This window comes from Haliotis rufescens, unplaced genomic scaffold (assembly GCF_023055435.1).
Source record: "Haliotis rufescens isolate VD_foot unplaced genomic scaffold, xgHalRufe1.0.p SCAF_2, whole genome shotgun sequence".
NCBI lineage: Eukaryota > Metazoa > Mollusca > Gastropoda > Lepetellida > Haliotidae > Haliotis > Haliotis rufescens.
Window position 1 is genome coordinate 7,310,081 of NW_025963890.1, and position 20,751 is coordinate 7,330,831.

The 20,751-nt window shown below is 35.9% G+C and overlaps 1 protein-coding gene across 5 annotated transcripts in view; it reads right to left on the bottom strand.

Annotated features, from left to right (window-relative positions):
- Positions 1-200: 200 nt before the first annotated feature.
- The window catches only part of LOC124147974, a 28,637-nt gene continuing 8,086 nt past the window's right edge, over positions 201-20,751 (bottom strand). The window contains exons 1-9 of one of the 5 annotated variants that reach the window (XM_046518859.2): positions 16,953-17,660; positions 10,632-10,690; positions 9,589-9,636; positions 7,114-8,603; positions 6,091-6,195; positions 4,366-4,445; positions 3,830-3,902; positions 2,198-2,289; positions 201-732 (exon numbers count right to left, since the gene is read on the bottom strand). In XM_046518859.2, coding sequence (XP_046374815.2) covers positions 2,251-2,289; positions 3,830-3,902; positions 4,366-4,445; positions 6,091-6,195; positions 7,114-8,603; positions 9,589-9,636; positions 10,632-10,690; positions 16,953-17,101 — 2,043 coding nt within the window. In that variant the 5' untranslated portion in view covers positions 17,102-17,660 and the 3' untranslated portion in view covers positions 201-732; positions 2,198-2,250. Of the gene's footprint in view, positions 733-2,197; positions 2,290-3,829; positions 3,903-4,365; positions 4,446-6,090; positions 6,196-7,113; positions 8,604-9,588; positions 9,637-10,631; positions 10,691-16,952; positions 17,661-20,751 lie in introns of those variants that run through there. The other 4 variants (XM_046518858.2, XM_046518862.2, XM_046518863.2 and 1 more) reach the window with 4 other exon arrangements.

Here is a 20,751-nt window from a genome sequence, read left to right on the forward strand (position 1 = left end):
AATTCGGATTTCGCCAAGATCTTGTTTCCGTCACTGCTTCAAAAAACATTGTATTTCTCTGAAAGGGAGAGTCGAACAATTTCCCCTTTTTAATAAACATTTTTCGGGGCATCCAGCATGAGTATCCATCAATACTTTACCTTTCATAATTAATTGTTATTGTGTTATTTGAACAACGCAAAAACAACATTACTCATATGTTTTAACATTATAAGATGTTTATTAGAATACAAAGATAATATGAAATATCAAAGAAACAAAACGTTTTTCAGTTAGCTCAACCTTGTGTACTTGTAATAGCCAATACGTAAAAATAATCTATAGCTATAAAAATATACATATCTATCTATTTCCAACAGAATAAATTTCATGTTCCTATCGGGGTAAATTTGAAATACTGGCTTGAAAAAATGAATGCGTATCTCCGATATAAAAAGTGATTTTTTTTGTCACAGAGCTCATTGGATGATTTTTAGACATATACAAAAGTGTATTTTATCTTGAGAGGTAGTCCAGATTTATCGTCATTGGGAGCTTGGAAATCTTTTGATATGATATATCATTATACTGATCATCAAAAATATAAACCTCCATCGTGCGTCCCAAACAAATGACAGTGGCTTGTCTTCTTAACGAATTTATACTTGATTAAAGTACTTTAGTCATTTCCAGGATTCAGTCATCTAAAACCTCCGTTTGAATGGACCGCTGATTACTCTGCTGCCTAGAAAGCTGAAAAGCAATAAAACCAAGATTGGACTTTTTAGAAAACAGGTACCTTGATTTAAGAACAATAACTTTGAATATCATGTGCATAGATGATACGTGCTGATCAATACAATCATGTTAATAGTTACACATCTTATCAAGCAATAATAATGATGAACATTATTTCTACGTAAGAACATGTCAGTTACATAAAACAGTACTTACCAAAGTAATAATGATTTGACATAATCATAAATGTATACACCAACAATGTTGCCGAACCATCTTGTACAATAAAAAGGTGACTGATAGCAGCGTATTTTTATATATTTTTTCCTGTATACATGCCCTAATGTATTTAGTATAGAAAATGCAGCATTACATTGGCTTGACAAGAAACCAAGGTATACGTTTGGTCACTTCCCATCAGTTATTTATGGCCATCGAATTTGATTCGGTGCTGCTTTCAGAATAACATACATTCTGCCCCTAAGTTGAATACCTGTCAGCATTGTCTGTGTACTACACAAGTGAGGACGTCGTTGATCGTTTACCTAGCTTTTTTATTAACATATCTAAATTAGGTCAATATACGTCCACGAGGTATATTTTCAACATAACGTCAAATTCATGACAAAGACTAGTGCATGTCGAATAAAGACAACCGAATAACTAAAATATCTATATCACAAACCTCATTTGGGACATTGAACGTATCTAATCTTGTCATAGCATATCAAGTATGAGGAGTGAACGATATTTCAGTTGTATCATACAGTGATGCTGGTTTTAGATGTTTACCACTTTGCTGAAACCCAGGGGCACGGGTATGGTGCTGACAAACCTAAAACCATATTCAGGGCGAACCGACTTGGAACCTACACTCATCGGTTTCTGGCATTGCCAAGGGATGCAACGCTGCAGGGCCGGACGCCTTAAATTACATGGCCGCGCGTGCCCCCAGAGTACGAACAGAACATGATGATGAATTAGATTTGTCAAATATTCATGCAGTCTTGTTAGCGACGCGATATCAACTGTTTCTTGAACATGAACAATATAAATAGGTGCACGGAAACTTCAAGAACCAACTCAACAATACCTTGATTTTTGGAATGAATTTGTCCGATTATAGGATATCAGCTTCAATCAGCTACTACTAGCAAACACAAATCTATAGCTCCACACAATAACATGTATACTTTTCGAATGTCAAATGCTTTAAATTGTCAGCCCAATTAATAAAAAGTTTCTATAATGTAAATGAACAGATCCAACTTCTTTTATTCCCCTTTTCATTTAACTGCCTGTTAGATTCAACAAAGTATAGATTTAAGATAGATACACATGTTTACCACGTAATTGAAGCCATGTGTGTTATTCTGGTGTACATGGTAATTGGCCGGAGCTATAGACCCACTACAATGAATGTGCAATAAGTGATGGAATGTGCGCCACAAAAAACAACGAAACCCATGCAAATACTAACCCCCTTGAACATTTTTCGATTTAGACAATAGAAGTCTAGGAACTCTATCCTGTCTAGGTGATCGAGGAGTTACAACGGCTTCCTTTCCACGCCTGTTGTGAGTCAGAAAGGAGTTTTTGAATCAATGAACGCACAAAACGGTAACGCATACAAGTCTCTAATGGTGTACATGTGATAAATTATTTGTTTGTTTGTTGTTTAAAGCCGCACGCTGCAATATTTCAGCTATATGACGGCGGGCTGTAAATAATCAAGTCTGGACCAAATAATCCAGTGATTCACATCATGAACATCGATCCCAAAAATTGGGACACGATGCCATGCATCAACCAAGTCAGCGAATCTGACCACCTGATCCCGTCAGTCGCCTTTTACGACAAGCATAGTCAGCTTTTACAGTAAACATGGGTAGCTGAAGACCTATTTGCATTAACAATATATTCCAAACATTAATAAACACACAGTGAGATACCAGTATTGATACTGTAGATATGGAACATGATGTATTATTACACATAAATCAGGAGGATTTCAGGTTCTGAATATTGAACTATCACCATTTATTGAAACACGTTTGATATGGAGACATACGTATGTCACATGGAACAGCCCCAACAAAGCAGGAAGGCGAAAGAAGCCACCAACACAAATGAACTTTGCAATAACACACAGGGCGTGGGGAACGAGCGAGAAAGAGCTGTTTAATTGCAACACACTTTTCATTGAGTAAACATTCTCGACTGTTCCACACTACTGGCGTGTCGTCATATGTAATGTATTAGAATTATAAAATAAAATGATTCATCTCATGGAAGAAAATGTCATAGTGTCTAAATAATGTTGCAGTAATGTTCACGATGTTAAAACACGATTCCAAATGCATCCGGCTATTGTAATTGTTAAAGTTCGTTGTGCATTTAATATAAAATGAATATTTATCAAACATGCGTTCATTTTCTTGTATTGTCATTTCCATATCACGGCCACAAGGAAAGGAATTTAGAAGAGTGATATAGAATAAATAGTGAACGAAGCTGTTGACACAAGCTTGGTCAAAAGAAACAGGCGTAGCATTTGTGCCTAGCTGAAATAAGGCATATCCGTGCCAATAACACTGCATCACTGATTACCAAGGATCAAAGCGGATCTTGGCACGGGTAAGGGACATAACTCTACACGGTATGTTGAAATACCAAAGACCACCCATTATTTGACAAATAGCAGGGCAAAACAAGAAGAATATCAATATATTAAGACCCAGCCCCAAGGTAAGAGAATATTCTAAAGTATTGTCTACCATTTCTACATTACAATACGTGCAGTGCAAAATCTACAATACTGTGCAAGAGCAATGCTAATTCCTCAAACTGACCTGCTTTACATTAATATAAGATGAGCTACAAATGGGCACACTCGATACCCGTCCTTCTAAACTCTGACTAAAATTAAATCACAAATAGCTACATTTCTACTGCCCAGAATCGGACATTACTTGGCTACGTGTATTACGACACAGTATGTATCTATTCTCCCCTCTGGTATGGCTATGCAATACTGACAGTACAGAATGGCGGTTTTATACCTTCCAAAAGCGACTACATTCAAACCACAATGATATGTATAGAATCTCACTGAGCTTCGGGTGGACACCCTGTCCTGTAGTTTTGTTACTGATCCAAACAGGGCCAATCTTACCCTTAGTTTCCTGATGATATTCAACAAGACTTTATTACAAATCAGTCGGCATTCGGGAAACACTTTTTATTCATAGTGAGTGAGTGAGTATGGTTTTACGCCGCTTTTAGCAATATTCCAGCAATATCACGGCAGGTTACACCAGAAATGGGCTTCACACATTGTACCCATGTCGGGAATCGAACCCGGGATTTCGGCGTGTCAAGCAAACGCGTTACCCACTGGGCTACCCCACCGACCTGGTTTTAATTATAATGAAGAAACCATACCATTTAAACCAAAGATACAAATACATCTTAAGTTCTCTTAATACCTTTATCTTTAAAATGTAATCGATTTGCAAACTTGATATTATTTTATTCGTCGAATATAGCTTTGCTTCTGCAGTGAACATTAGAACGTTTAAAATTCGAATTAATGAATCTGTTTTAAGATTAAAAGATACCTAAAGGGAATGGGAGCTAGACTCTTACCCTGTAGAAGACCCTATACGTCTGTGAGGCATTCTTGCTTGATACCGGGGCGAGGCAACACGCACTGTTTCAGTACCATCCTGAAATACATAGAAAGTATGTGTATAATATAATTAGATAGACAAACATTAGTGAGTGAGGCAGCTTGGTTTAAGCATGATGTCAGCAATATTATGAATTTATGAATTAGCATCACACAATGTGGGGAAACGAGCTTTAAACCTTCAATTTCCTAACCGCCCAGGAAAACCTATAATTTTCAATGTCAGCGGAGTAATTATTATTTGTTTGTCACACCATCTCAGTGCTAACTTACGTCGACTTCCGTTCAATTCCGGTTTGAATTTTGCATGCAAGGTTGTCATGACTCAATATCGACAAAACAATTTATCCCAAACCAACGCGGGTAACATTGAAAATAATTGCCCGCTCCTTAACCAATCAGAAGCTAGTGTTTAAATGTAAGGTCAGATAATACGTCATAAATACATGGTCAATCCCAGATACCAGATAAACTTATTTGTAGCTTTGTGTTACGGTAATACTAATTACTTGATAAGGTGATTGGGTAATCGTCAGCATCCCCATAAAATGTTTAACATAGTTTTGAATCTCCATTTCGTTCAATTCGTTTCAATGAAACAGATATGTCAAGTTTTTTTTTCATTTTAATGCATATATTACGAATACTATTTTAAACGACAAGTCCATATTATAACCACATAAGAATGGGTGAGTGAGTGTTTAACGCCGCTTTAATTTGAACAGTATTTCAACGCGTCAGCTTATATGGGGTGAAAGGCTGAAATAATGCGAAATCCACGAGTAAGAGTATAGTGTTGACAAATATAGAAACATAACCAGGGCCAATCTGAAATTCGAACCCACGATCATAAATTTCTGGAACGCCTAAGGGACGCAACTCTGCAGAGCGATACCCACATAAGAAAACAATACATTGCAACATACTGTTTTATTCGGCCATATGTCATATTTGAACCACTTTTCATCAAAAGCATTACATGGTGAAACGTTATATGTTTTTTTTACATGTGTAGTGCATTCGTGTACCGAAGCCTGATAAATTGTTCATCTACAACAACGATGTCGTGCCTCTCTGCGGGGGAATGTGTACTCCATGATGAAAGATTTATTTGTTTGTGTGTTGTTTAACGCCGCACTCAGCAATATTCCAGCTGTATGACAGCGGTCTGTAAATACTCGAGTCTGGAGCAGATATTCCAGTGATTGATATCATGAACATCGATCTACGCAATTGGGATACGATGACATGCATCAACCAAGTCAGCGAGCCTGACCACCCGATCCCGTTAGTCGCCTCTTACGACAATGATAGTCGCCTTTTACGGCAAGCATGGGTTGCTGAAGACCTATTCTACGACGGATCTTCACGGGTCAGTGATGAAAGAATTTCATATGTGATCACATCTATCTCTTAACATTTTTCTTAAAAGGCTTTAACTGAAACAATGTATAATTCCGTGTTTATATATCAATTTCTAGTCACGGAATCGGGTATTTAATTTCAGTGTTAAGTTTCATAGGAAATAATATCGTGTACATATATTTTATTATTGTTCAATAATACACTACATGCATTTCACAACTTGGCTTTTCTCAACGATTACATTTGGTCCCTAATCCTTCAAGTATATATTGCTGACGTATTTATGAAACATTAATGCATCAAAGTAAATTACCCACCGGGTTTTGTGTAACATGTCCGTGAAGTCTCTTATTGGATATTTCCTGGGCACGTTGTAGGGGTGACCTCGTATGGAAAGGGTGGAACGCCGGGGGGCCGTGAGGCTGAAGGGTAAAACAGAATCTTTTACCATGTTATATCACATTTACCAAGACTAAGGAACACCTCCTACCTATAGGTGTTATACACAAAGAAACAAACGTGTAACTTTTCAGTGATCCATTCATATCATTTCCACCGTTATTTGGGGCGGAGGGACAGCCTAATGGTTAAAGCGTTCGCTCGTCACGCCAAAGACCCGGGTTCGATTCCCCACATGGGTACAATGTGTGAAGCCCATTTCTGGTGTCCCCCGTCGTGATAGTGCTGGAATATTGCTAAAAGCGGCGTAAAACCATACGCACTCACTCACTCCAACGTTATTTTGCCTTTCGTCCAATCAAATCTGTTTCGGCGGATTATCGAGACTGGTTGTTCTCTGGCCTTGACGGATTTGAAGCAAGTCAACCCCTTTTGCCGTTGCCAACGGGTGGGTACAGCTTTGCGTGTATTCGAAAGGATAATCGATCTAAATATATGTGCTCTCGTAATACTTTCAGATTTATATGAATTTTCCTTTCACGGAAGTGAGAACAATACTCTTAAAGGTTTCAAAATAGTTCCTGCATTTTACACGTTTGACTTGTCTTTGCATGTGTTTGTAACGGGTGCCATAGGACAGGCTCAGCTTTTCGAGAATGTCTGGTATCATCTCTATTTGATAATGATTCATAAACATATGCGCATAATATAATAATCAGAATCGCACAATCGATATTTCTAATGAATATGGAAAGGGTTTTGTCGCTTTTCTTTAGGAAATAAATAATTTACTGATCACTGACTTAATTGACATTTGTTTGGGTAAAAGGTATATTTAGATACATGTGATATTACATATATTAGTTTCCGTTCAGTTTTCCATGCAATCAAATCAATGTCTACGTCCACAGCATATATACACTCATATCAAAATAACATACCGTATCATATGAGGCAGCCAATGCATCCACATCACGTTTGATGAGGATGGCTCTCTCCTCCTCTGAGAGAGATGGGTATGGTTGTGAGGCTTCATATCCAGGACATCTTCGACCTCTCTGAGACTGGGTCTTCCGGATACTCCTTTCCACTGCGGGTAACAAATCCCCTAGTGGAATATGTGAATTGGACGCGTTATCGGTAAGTATGTAGTCCCGAGGGTCATATTTTGGAGTCCTTAAATCCCCTCTTCTTGCAGCAACCTTATTGCTGATGTTCCTATACTGTTGGGGTGAAGGTATAGACACGTTTCTGTTGATTTTAGTAGAATCTATTGTCAGCTGAGGCGACGTGTGATTAACCTGAACTTTTGATCGCTCCCTGTATAATGTGGTCTCTGTTCGCTTGAACTCGGGTGTTTCCGCCGTTTGTGTTTCTGGGGAGGAGTTGGAATCGCCAGCTCCACAGCCCTCACCATTAGCATCTTGTATTGTCACTTTCCTGAGAATCATAGGCTTTGAATCACCATCACCCTGAGTTGGTAAAAACTTACCCCGGCTGTTATTTTCGTAACCCCATCTGGGAGTTGCAGGAACGCCACAATTTAGAAGTTGCAAATTCCCAGAGTCTCTAAAATGGCGCATGTTCAGTGAGCTTGGAGAGAGGTTGCTGAGACTAGCAGCCATGATGCCCCTGAAATTGTTCCCAGTATTCTGTTTACTTAGAGTTCTACACAAAGACTCAAATTTGTCACCATTTAAGCTATAAAAAGTTTTATCTCTTTGGGCGTAAGACAATTTAACTATCCTACCAGGAGACATTCCACCAGGATCCCGGACCCACTGAAAAGAGTTCAATTGATGAGGACCTTCTTCTTCCTCAAACGTCTCTGCTAGATACTTTTCCCGCGCCAGTAACACTTCTTCGATATTCTTTAATTCCTCTACTCCTTCCGTTTCGTTGGATATTTTTGAGTCATATCCTTCGTCATTAAAATCCTCTCCTTCATCACAAGCCTTGTCATTCTTGCTCATGTATTTCTGAGCCAGTCCCATGAGTTTCCTAACTTTAGTTTTACTCTCTGCAAGATCAACAGCATTTGATGTCGTCTGGGACTGATCTACAGAAGTGCAACTCCTGGCCGGAAGTGACATATTGTCGTCTGCAATAAGTGCCTCCTTTTCCTCTGACGTTAGAACGGGTGATTGGTGGGTTGGAATGGCACTCTTACACGCACGTTTAACACTTTCAACGTTAATTTTCTGTTTAGGGACTACATTTTCTGTAGTCTTTGGAGGAACTGTGATTTGGGGTTGGGGCGGACTTGGGGCTTTTTTCTCGTTGTTGTCGTTTCCAGTGTATTGACATGATGATGTCTTAAATCTATCATGGAGACTTTGTCGTTCAAATACCCTGGCATCTTCAATTGATGGACACAGAGGAAATCCATTTTGTCGTATCCTTGAAACGTCATCCTCATCATCGTCACTGGCTGAAGTACAAGAAATGTGTGTACTAATTTATTATTGAAGTTGGTGCAAAGATCATGCCATGTCGCATACGTTTTATTGCAGATGGAACCATTTAGAAAAATATACATTTAACCACAATTTATGCTCTTGGACCAAAATAATTTCCGGTACGTAAAACATGAATTTTATGTACAATAGTTTAACCCAAAAAGTTGTATATATCAAAGCAGACAAAAATGACGAGATTGATAAACATTCCAAGTGTAGGAATATATACTGTGACGTGAAATGAATCAGCTGATTGTTAAATTTATGCACATAACTTGACACGCCTACAAAGTCAGAAGCAATCAGCGGAGAGTAAGATCAAAACAATGTTCATAGGACCTGTCAATCAAGACAAGAGGTGTAACAGTTAGACTGTCACGAGCCGGAACAAATATGTCCGGGAGAAGGCGGCTGTTTGAAATGGCATGGTCAGTTACCGCCAGATTCAAACATTAGTTCCCTGTGAACGGGAAGACACAGTTGGGAGCATGCTAGTTAGAAATGAAACCGGAAGACATGAAAGTTGAACCAAGGCAAGCGTGAAAAAACCGGCGAGTGAGCCTGCACGTTTGCTGTCTCATTCCTGTTGGCCTCCGGTCTGAAAGGGTTGTTTGCACACTGAATATGCATGAATGTCGCTAAATGTCCTGTGCATGACGATACACCAGCAGAAAGGGAATTCCCTCGACTGTTATATTGGGATTCCCCGACATTCCGTAGTAATAAAAGTAGTCCGCTTCGGTAGGCGTGGCTTATTTTTTTACATTCATTGGGGAATGAATGCAAAAACACGTGACCAATTCAGCTAATCAGAATGCAGGAATTTCAATGAACACGGGGAAATTTTAATTATTGCACTATGAATATTTTCCTGTGTAAGGCATATGGTGAAGAGACAATGTTTCCCTGCATACAGAATACACTGAGATGTGTTCGGGGAGTTCTTGTTATTCTTACCTGGCTTCATTTCAGGGTAGTCATTGAATTTCATCCAGGATACAAGTCCTGAAAAGCAACAAGACTTAACTTTAAAATAACTATATTTAGCAGTGTTGACACAATTCGTTCTTCAATTTCATTGTGTGAGGGGCGGTCGGGTAGCCTAGTGGTTAAAGCGTTAGCTCGTCATGCCGAAGACCCGGGTTCGATTCCCGACATGGGTACAATGTGTGAAGCCCATTTCTGGTGTCCCCCGCCGTGATATTGCTGGAATATTGCTAAAAGCGGCGTAAAACCTCACTCACTCACTCATTGTGTGATACAAATGTTAATACGTCCTCCAACTCAATCAAAGATATGCGTTGATTTAAGTTTGGTTTGAAGCGTTCGTAAAATAATACACCGAAATATCCATACGAATTCGTGAATTATGAAGGATTTCCAAGTGTCCTGATTCTCGACCTTACTACAGTAATATCTTACAGTAAGCAGTGAACAATACTCACCGCCAAAAGAAACGCGAACCATAGAAACATATGGAGAAGTATGTACGTTAACAAGAGGGTTTTTTTCCAATGTGAACCAATTAATTACAAAACTAGCAATCAGAAAAGTGTTATCACAAAGACTTTATTCTTATCACGATATGCTACACATGGATTCCATACTTTACACGCTGACCCTGTACAAGTCAAATGGTGCATCTCGAGTTATGGATCATGACGTCACATGGGATGCGTTCGTAAGCATCGGTTCACACAACACTCCAGTATGTTCGTTTGTGCAACGAACCAGTCTTATATCTATTCAATATGAGTAAGTCTTCATATATTAGTAAGTGAGTGAGTATGGTTTAACGCCGCTTTTAGCAATATTCCAGCAATATCACGGCGGGGGACGCCAGAAATGGGCTTCACACATTGTACCCATGTCGGGAATCGAACCCGGGTCGAGCGAACGCTTTAACCACTAGGCTACCCGACCGCCCCTTCTTCGTATATTAACCAATATGTATGGTATTCGCGTTTCTTTTGGCGGTGAGTATATGTATTTACGCCTACCCATGTCATCATCAGGGAGTGGGGCCTCCCATGCGTTGAAATGGTTTTTCTCCGGTTTCCTACAAGGACAAACAAAAACCAATATTTACATATTGCAAAGACATAGAGAATCTCACCCGAGTGTCTTTTGATATCAAATATATCAACACGAGTTGATAAAAGTGGAAAAATCCGAGGCTTGCCGAGGATTTTTGCCACTTTTATCAACGAGTGTTGATATATTTGATATCAAAAGACACGAGGGTGAGATTTTATTTATCATCCAACATCATTCTTTCAACTTTTTCAATTTGTAGACAGTAATTAGCAGTGTCTTCAGTGTAAAAAGTACTGCAAACAGCTTCAGTAGCAGAGCCATTAGTGATGTCATTTGATTGTGACGTCATGGTAACCAGTGACGTCACAATGGTCTGCAAAGCATTGTGATGTAATTTCATTGCAGCGATATCTACAGTGTAGATATCGCTTGATCTCATCCAAGCGATATCTCCTGTGGGAGCCAGTTTTGGATGATAAAATTCTTAATCAGCAGGAGCGTTGCTCTGTACTTGATGTCAATACTTTACGAAACTCACCTGTGTGTATTTTTCTGAATAAGCCTTTTTTCTGTGCCCAGACGGTTACAACACGATTCGGAAGCACATTGTGTTCATGATTGTGACATGTATGCACAGACGCTACTTGAAACCACACTTACCACTTCTCGCTCACTTTTTCCTGTACACATAGCGAATGCACTATGCAGATAAGTGTCGGGAATTAGTTTCCTGGGGTTTTATTAGCTTGCAACATGTTGTGCTCAATCATATCGGTCATAGTGTGTGAGTAAGAATTTTGCCACCAAGGTCAACGTCTTAACGGGTAAGAGCGGTGGGGAAAGAATAGGAGCGAGGAGTGGGGTGGATTTCAATATACATTAAGTTCTAAAATATACATGTATGAGTAAGTTTCAGCGCATCTTTTTGTCAATTGGTTCACGTATTGTTGCTTTTGTCCTATACTGAATAAGGTAAGGTGAGGTGAAATTGGGTTTAACGTCGCGTCCAAGATTATTGCACTTATATAGCGACGTGCATGCACGTGTATGTGTGTGTGTGGCTGCTTGTACTAGTCCGGACTGATGCCGATTTATAGTGCTAGCTCACCGAGATACCATGCCGCAGTTTAACATGAATACCCCACTCAGACACAGTATACTGACTCCGAGCCGACCAGTCCTTGTTTTAGCCCCTTAATGCCGAGCGCCAGACAGGGTAACAACAAGTACAATCTTTTAACGTCTTTTTGTATGACGCGGCCCGGGATCGAACCCTGGACCTTCCGCTCTCCGGGCGGACGCTCTACCACAAGACCTATACTGAATAAACTGAAACTGAGCGTTGTTTTACGCCGCGCTCAGCCTTGTTCCAGTTATATGAGTGTACAGTCCGGACCAGACAAACCAGTGACTGATATTATGAGTAACGACCCCGTCTGTCCTCATAACATATATGAGTAAGTGAGTGTGTTTGGTTTAAATCCGCTTTGAACGGTATTACAGTTATACCACGGAATGTCAGCTTGATGTGGGAGGAATCCCGAAGCGATGGTTGTCTTTACAATTTGGGGGAATCAGTGAGTCCTGGCATGTTGCAGACAAATCTAGAAGCAAACAGAGAGAATCTGGGATTCCAACCCACCATCTTTAGTTTCTGCCACGTTAAAGAGACTCAGCTCAACACGTAATTGTGGCGCCTTTGACTCCTGAGCAATCAAGGGGAGGTAATTTCACTTTCGTAATTATTTTCGAGTACAAGTTTTGTATGGGTGTACTGATGTACTTCCACCTCATTTGCTATGAGTGGTGCAATCTATAAAAGTAAATAGGAATATATGACAATTCATAACAGTATGAAGAATTAAATATTTGGGTAACGGTCGTTTCATAAAATTCCAAAATGTCACCAATGAAACTGCTGTTTGAAAGCATTATTGAAATTTTCAGCTTTTTACGGTAATAATTTTTATCACTAAATATTGTAAGAAATCTTTTTGACAAGGAATTGCTTTTCAACATACCTAATACATTCCTTTCTGCAGAATTTTATAGACATTTTACATTCTCAAATTTGCTTTATAAACACATGTAATGTTCACATTGTTAAATGCTACGTTGTTAATCAAATATATTGTTATCGATTAAAGCACTGTACAATCCCAGTCTGGCTTACAGATACACTAAGACGATACTAAATGTAAATGCCAAGCCCTTGAGCATGAAATATAATCCTGGCTGTTCGTATCCAAGCGTAGACAGCTTTATCTGCATGCTCTCGGATATCGATTTAAGGCAACGAGCCGTGTATGCGGGACAATCGGATTTAAACCCTGACAAGGGAGATTGACATATGGCACAATGCAGTTGACACTGTTTTGACTACCTGACAACGGTAATTCACCGTGTTTGTACTGATATTGACAATGAGAAGAGATATGAATATGGCAAATATTGCTATAGCACATACTGCATGACCTTCCTTTACGTAGCGATGCCCGCTGAGCATGCAAAGGTACATGTATTTGGGCGGGCCACATACGTGTTTAAAAATACACTCACTAGCGTACATCAAATTTGACTCATCTGTACGATTATACATATGTGGGATAAACTACATCACGAGCTGACAATTAATTAAAAAGATAATTGATTTTTTTTCCTGAATGTCATTTTGCCTCAGTTTTTTTATTTTTGTATGACATGTTCTAAATATTTACATTTATTATTGTATGACATGTTCTAAATATTTAATTTATTATTGTATGACATGTTCTAAATATTTACATATATTACTGTATGACATGTTCTAAATATTTACATATATTACTGTATGACATTTTCAAAATATATACATTTATTATTGTATGACATTTTCTAAATATATACATTTATTTTTGTATGACATGTTCTAAATATTTACATTTATTATTGTATGACATGTTCTAAATATTTACATATATTACTGTATGACATGTTCTAAATATTTAATTTATTATTGTATGACATGTTCTAAATATTTACATATATTACTGTATAACATGTTCTAAATATTTACATATATTACTGTATGACATTTTCAAAATATATACATTTATTATTGTATGACATTTTCTAAATATTTACATTTATTTTTGTATGACATGTTCTAAATATTTACATTTATTTTTGTAAGACATGTTCTAAATATTTACATTTATTATTGTATGACATGTTCTAAATATTTACATTTATTATTGTATGACATGTTCTTAATATTTACATATATTACTGTATGACATTTTCAAAATATATACATTTATTATTGTATGACATTTTCTAAATATATACATTTATTTTTGTATGACATGTTCTAAATATTTACATTTATTTTTGTATGACATGTTCTAAATATTTACATTTATTATTGTATGACATGTTCTAAATATTTAATTTATTATTGTATGACATGTTCTAAATATTTACATATATTACTGTATGACATTTTCAAAATATATACATTTATTATTGTATGACATTTTCTAAATATATACATTTATTTTTGTATGACATGTTCTAAATATTTACATTTATTTTTGTATGACATGTTCTAAATATTTACATTTATTATTGCATGACATGTTCTTAATATTTACATTCATTATTGTATGACATTTTCTAAATATTTACATTTATTATTGTATGACATGTTCTAAATATTTACATTTATTTTTGTATGACATGTTCTAAATATTTACATATATTACTGTATGACATGTTCTAAATATTTACATATATTACTGTATGACATTTTCAAAATATATACATTTATTATTGTATGACATTTTCTAAATATATACATTTATTTTTGTATGACATGTTCTAAATATTTACATTTATTATTGTATGACATGTTCTAAATATTTACATATATTACTGTATGACATGTTCTAAATATTTAATTTATTATTGTATGACATGTTCTAAATATTTACATATATTACTGTATAACATGTTCTAAATATTTACATATATTACTGTATGACATTTTCAAAATATATACATTTATTATTGTATGACATTTTCTAAATATTTACATTTATTTTTGTATGACATGTTCTAAATATTTACATTTATTTTTGTAAGACATGTTCTAAATATTTACATTTATTATTGTATGACATGTTCTAAATATTTACATTTATTATTGTATGACATGTTCTAAATATTTACATATATTACTGTATGACATTTTCAAAATATATACATTTATTATTGTATGACATTTTCTAAATATATACATTTATTTTTGTATGACATGTTCTAAATATTTACATTTATTTTTGTATGACATGTTCTAAATATTTACATTTATTATTGTATGACATGTTCTAAATATTTAATTTATTATTGTATGACATGTTCTAAATATTTACATATATTACTGTATGACATTTTCAAAATATATACATTTATTATTGTATGACATTTTCTAAATATATACATTTATTTTTGTATGACATGTTCTAAATATTTACATTTATTTTTGTATGACATGTTCTAAATATTTACATTTATTATTGCATGACATGTTCTAAATATTTACATTCATTATTGTATGACATTTTCTAAATATTTACATTTATTATTGTATGACATGTTCTAAATATTTACATTTATTATTGTATGACATGTTCTAAATATTTACATTTATTTTTGTATGACATGTTCTAAATATTTACATTAATTATTGCATGACATTTTCTAAATATTTACATTCATTATTGTATGACATGTTCTAAATATTTACACTTATTTTTGTATGACATGTTCTAAATATTTACATTTATTTTTGTATGACATGTTCTAAATATTTACATTTATTTTTGTATGACATTTTCTAAATATTTACATTTATTATTGTATTACATGTTCTAAATATTTACATTTATTATTGTATGACATGTTCTAAATATTTACATTTATTTTTGTATGACATGTTCTAAATATTTACATTAATTATTGCATGACATTTTCTAAATATTTACATTCATTATTGTATGACATGTTCTAAATATTTACACTTATTTTTGTATGACATGTTCTAAATATTTACATTTATTTTTGTATGACATGTTCTAAATATTTACATTTATTTTTGTATGACATGTTCTAAATATTTACATTTATTATTGTATGACATGTTCTAAATATTTACATTTATTTTTGTATGACATGTTCTAAATATTTACATTTATTATTGTATGACATGTTCTAAATATTTACATTTATTTTTGTATGACATGTTCTAAATATTTACATTAATTATTGCATGACATTTTCTAAATATTTACATTCATTATTGTATGACATGTTCTAAATATTTACACTTATTTTTGTATGACATGTTCTAAATATTTACATTTATTTTTGTATGACATGTTCTAAATATTTACATTTATTTTTGTATGACATGTTCTAAATATTTACATTTATTATTGTATGACATGTTCTAAATATTTACATTTATTTTTGTATGACATGTTCTAAATATTTACATTTATCATTGCATGACATGTTCTAAATATTTACATTCATTATTGTATGACATTTTCTAAATATTTACATTTATTATTGTATGACATGTTCTAAATATTTACATTTATTTTTGTATGACATGTTCTAAATATTTACATTTATCATTGCATGACATGTTCTAAATATTTACATTAATTATTGCATGACATGTTCTAAATATTTACATTCATTATTGTATGACATGTTCTAAATATTTACACTTATTTTTGTATGACATGTTCTAAATATTTACATTTATTTTTGTATGACATGTTCTAAATATTTACATTTATTTTTGTATGACATTTTCTAAATATTTACATTTATTTTTGTATGACATGTTCTAAATATTAACATTTATTATTGCATGACATTTTCTAAATATTTACATTCATTATTGTATGACATGTTCTAAATATTTACAAGCTCAAAGGGGTATTGGTTATTTTGGACGTTTTCATATATATAAGACGTCAAAACGATAGAATAACGATTATCATCCGAAACAGATTCCATTGGGCGATACAATTCATATGAATAGATCACTGAAAATCAGTAATGACACCAGGTGTTCGCGAAAAGAGTAAGCGTGTCCTGCCCTACCGGTAGCAGTTTGCGGTCAGGAACAGAATAAAGGGATCAGGTCTTTGAATAAAGGGATGAATTAAAACTCTTTTACTCTTTGCGATAAAACTGTCGAAGATGACATTTGAAATGGCAGCAATACCAACCTGGCCTCTCCAGACACCCGCCGCTTCTTCTTCCATATTTTAATTGGTTTGAGTTGTTTTGGTTTCTTCCTCGATATTGGTAACTCTGACGACAAGTTTGTAATAAACCAGATGTGAGGAGTCTTGAGGTCTAGGTCTCCAATCAGCATGTTTGAAACACGTATGTAGGACGGAGATGTTAAATATCAACAACTGGACATCTCACAATGGGCCTGTATCAGTGATAAAACTGTATCCATCCAATCAGTGAGACGGGACGAAGGAAGACATCGTCAGAGGTAACAACGGACAAACTATAGTCTTTAGAAAAGTAAACATCCCACATCATAAACTCAAATGCTTATCCAATGATGGCCGCAAGTGTTAAAAGTTGGAATCCAAATCAATCGGAATTAATGTGATTTCAAACACAAGATATCCAAAAGTAAATTCTGTCAAGATATATTAAAAAATCCATCCACTGGTGCAGGGCTTCTCAAACAGTAAAGGACACAAAGGCGTATGATTAGCCACAAGCACATTCTCCCAGAGGTTTGGAGTGGTCTCCTGGTGATGAACGATAACAATCAATATACACAATGTCTGGTAGACATGTCTGTCTGAAACAGTCATATCTTTACATTGCAGTCTTTCATATATTCACTATACAGATCCTACATTTTTCACAGGGTCATAATGAACTGAACGCGATTGCTCCCACACAAGCAGCCAATAACACTGTAATAAATCGGTCTACTCTCATTGGACTCGGTTTACATGCCCTAATCTAACCTAATGAAGCGCAAGCAGCGTATTTGACCATTGTCCAGAGGGCTTAAGTAGGCGTGTTAACCGCGTAACACCATTATTACATCAAAACATCTCATTAAGGACCTAGGCCTGGTCATGTTCAGACGGGGGGTGTCGAGGCTTATATGTTGCATATGCCTATTCTTCAGGGGTATATATACAAGCAACGTGCCCGTGGGTTTCACCAAACTGGAAAACATCAACGGCCCTCCTCCCACATGAAGCTGACAGACCGTAAAATAACTGAATACTTTTCAAAGCCGCCTAATATCAAATCAATCATTCAGTTGAAGGGTCTACTTGGCAGGTATCTCAGTGTGGTAGCACTATAAATCGGCATCAGTCCTGATTAGCGCACACACACACACACACACACACACACACACACACACACACACACACACACACACACACACACACACACACACACACACGTCGCTTTATAAGAGCTGTAATCTTGGATGAAGGAGTAAGCATATACTCCGAAACGTTGTGTCCCTCATAATAAAGAAGTAGACATCCATAAATTCTCTTTAGTGTATCACTTCTAAATGCCTTTCAAAGACTTCATAATCTTGGGCTCGACGTTAAACCCCATTTCACCTCACCTCACCTCTTTCAAATGTTGATGCCATTTCTGTTGTGTTATCAGCAGATATTACCTCGAAAATTCAAGTCGTTTTCAGCATTTACGTTTTAATACGTTAGTTTCAACCAATCAAGGACAAGATACAAAAGTGTTATATGCTAAAGCTGTCATCGAAAGAACGCATTATTTGCAACTATACTATATAATCATTGTTTGATTCAAAGCTTTATGTCAACGTGGACACTTGAACGCATATATGCTATTTAATGTAAATATTCATCTGGTATTCTCCCCTGGAGGAATGACGGTTTATGTATGTAGATTAAAGGAAGAAATAAAATGTGCAGTTCTAATGATAAAGTATTTTGAAATACAAATACAGCCATTCCTGAACTACTTACCACAGCTTTCAAGAAACTGCATCTACTTCATAATTTATTCCAACATTTCTTTTTAAGATAGCGACATCTTACAAAAATGTTTTAATTTGATCAAACTCTTCCTGTGTATTTTAAGCGTCACATCTGGTTATCATTCATTGGCGTGTATTTGATTTAAAGCCTCATATTTATTATTTTTTTAAATATTAAAAGAGAGCCAATGTGTACCCACCGGAACTAAATATAAAAGACCAGTCAGACCTCATCTGTTTAATTTTTAATCTATGCATAAGGATTCAGAGTGATAACAAACTGTCCACCAGACAAGGGATGACTTCAACTTTCCAAAGGTCAACTGTCCCTTTATGTCCAGCAATATTCCAGGAGCTCCAGCCTTTGGTGTTTACATTTCACATCTTTGTAGGCATAATCGAGCATGCTCTATGTACGAAGATGTCAAAAGTTGTTTGATCAGGGTTCTGATGATACCCGGTGTTCTCGGAAAGGAATAAAAAGAGCTTCTGACAATTTTAGTCGGGATCGTACAGTGGACATGGATCATGGATCATGGATCATGGAAGGAGTCTTGTCGCTTGTATTTCTAACACCTATTGGGACACGTGTAAGTAAGTGAACGGCATGTCATAATCCACATCAATACACATATATATTACTTATTCTCGACGATTCGCATTTTTGGCTAAATCCTATAGCCTTCAGCCATTGTATATATACTGAAGAAAGTTGTGAAAATACCACGTGCATATGTTACGTATTTGTAATTATTTGTTTAAGTAAGAAAGCATCTCTGTCCATGGGTACATATACATTACGTAAACGTCCAGCCTGCGTATTTCAGCATCAACACACGTACACGTACATATATCTCAACAAGAAAATGCATACATGGTGCAACAAAGGCAGCACGTTTAACTTTCCCTATAATGCATCACAATGTGGTACTGTGTCATGAACGTGTTTATCTTGTTGAAGACGGCACTATAGACAGTCTTCGAGGGAGTGCACTTAAACGATTCTGTTAATCCAGTACTCCATTCAGTCTAATCCAGTCCACGGCCCTACACATACAGGGTCCCCAACCTAAGCACATCGGCAAACCATCAGCCAATTGTTACGTGGAGGATTCGTGTATGCAGAAAACCTTATTAACAATAAAACTGTCACGGCCTTCACAAGACTACATTCTCTATATTGACATGGGAGCGACTGAAAGGAAAACACTCATAAAGAAAGATCGATAACTCATTCTGCCTTCTGTCTGTCACAACAGAGAAAGGAAAATGTTAAGGTTATAGAAGCAAATGGTAATGCGAGGCTACGGTGTGTAGATTAGCTATAAGTGACCACTGCTATGGTTTCTCCACATGAATAATACTCTTACGCTACCCTAAACAACATTTCAACATAGCCTCGAGGTAAATCATTCCTGACACCCAAATGCCAAGATCTAAAGCAGGTGTACTCAGCGCCCATGCAATTTTGATTTATAGTGAGTGAGTGAGTATGGTTTAACGCCGCTTTTAGCAATATTCCAGCAATATCACGTCGGGGGACACCAGAAATGGGCTTCACACATTGTACCCATGTCGGGAATCGAACCCGGGTCTTCGGCGTGACGAGCGAACGCTTTAACCACTAGGCTACCCAACCGCCCCTATTTTGATTTATAACCAGGGGGATCAACGTCAGACAGTTTATATCATTCGCCCAATGGTCATGGGTGAAATTTTAGCCTTTAGCTTTTTCTGGTAGCTAAAGGAAAACAAGAGTTCATAGAACATGGCTATATGGCTAGTAGTGAGTGTGGTGTTGTTTATGGCAGTAGAGTGTAAACCCTTTTGAGCATATACTTTCTAAAGTGTAATAAAAGCGTCAATCCTTTTATGGTATGTTTATATATCGGTCGGAAAAATAAAAAAACTCTTTGTATTTTTTTCCTCATGACAAAAGGTATTAGTTCGGTCGGCTAAATGTCGAGTGATTGATATGTATGGCTTCAGAGAAAATATACCTACGTTCA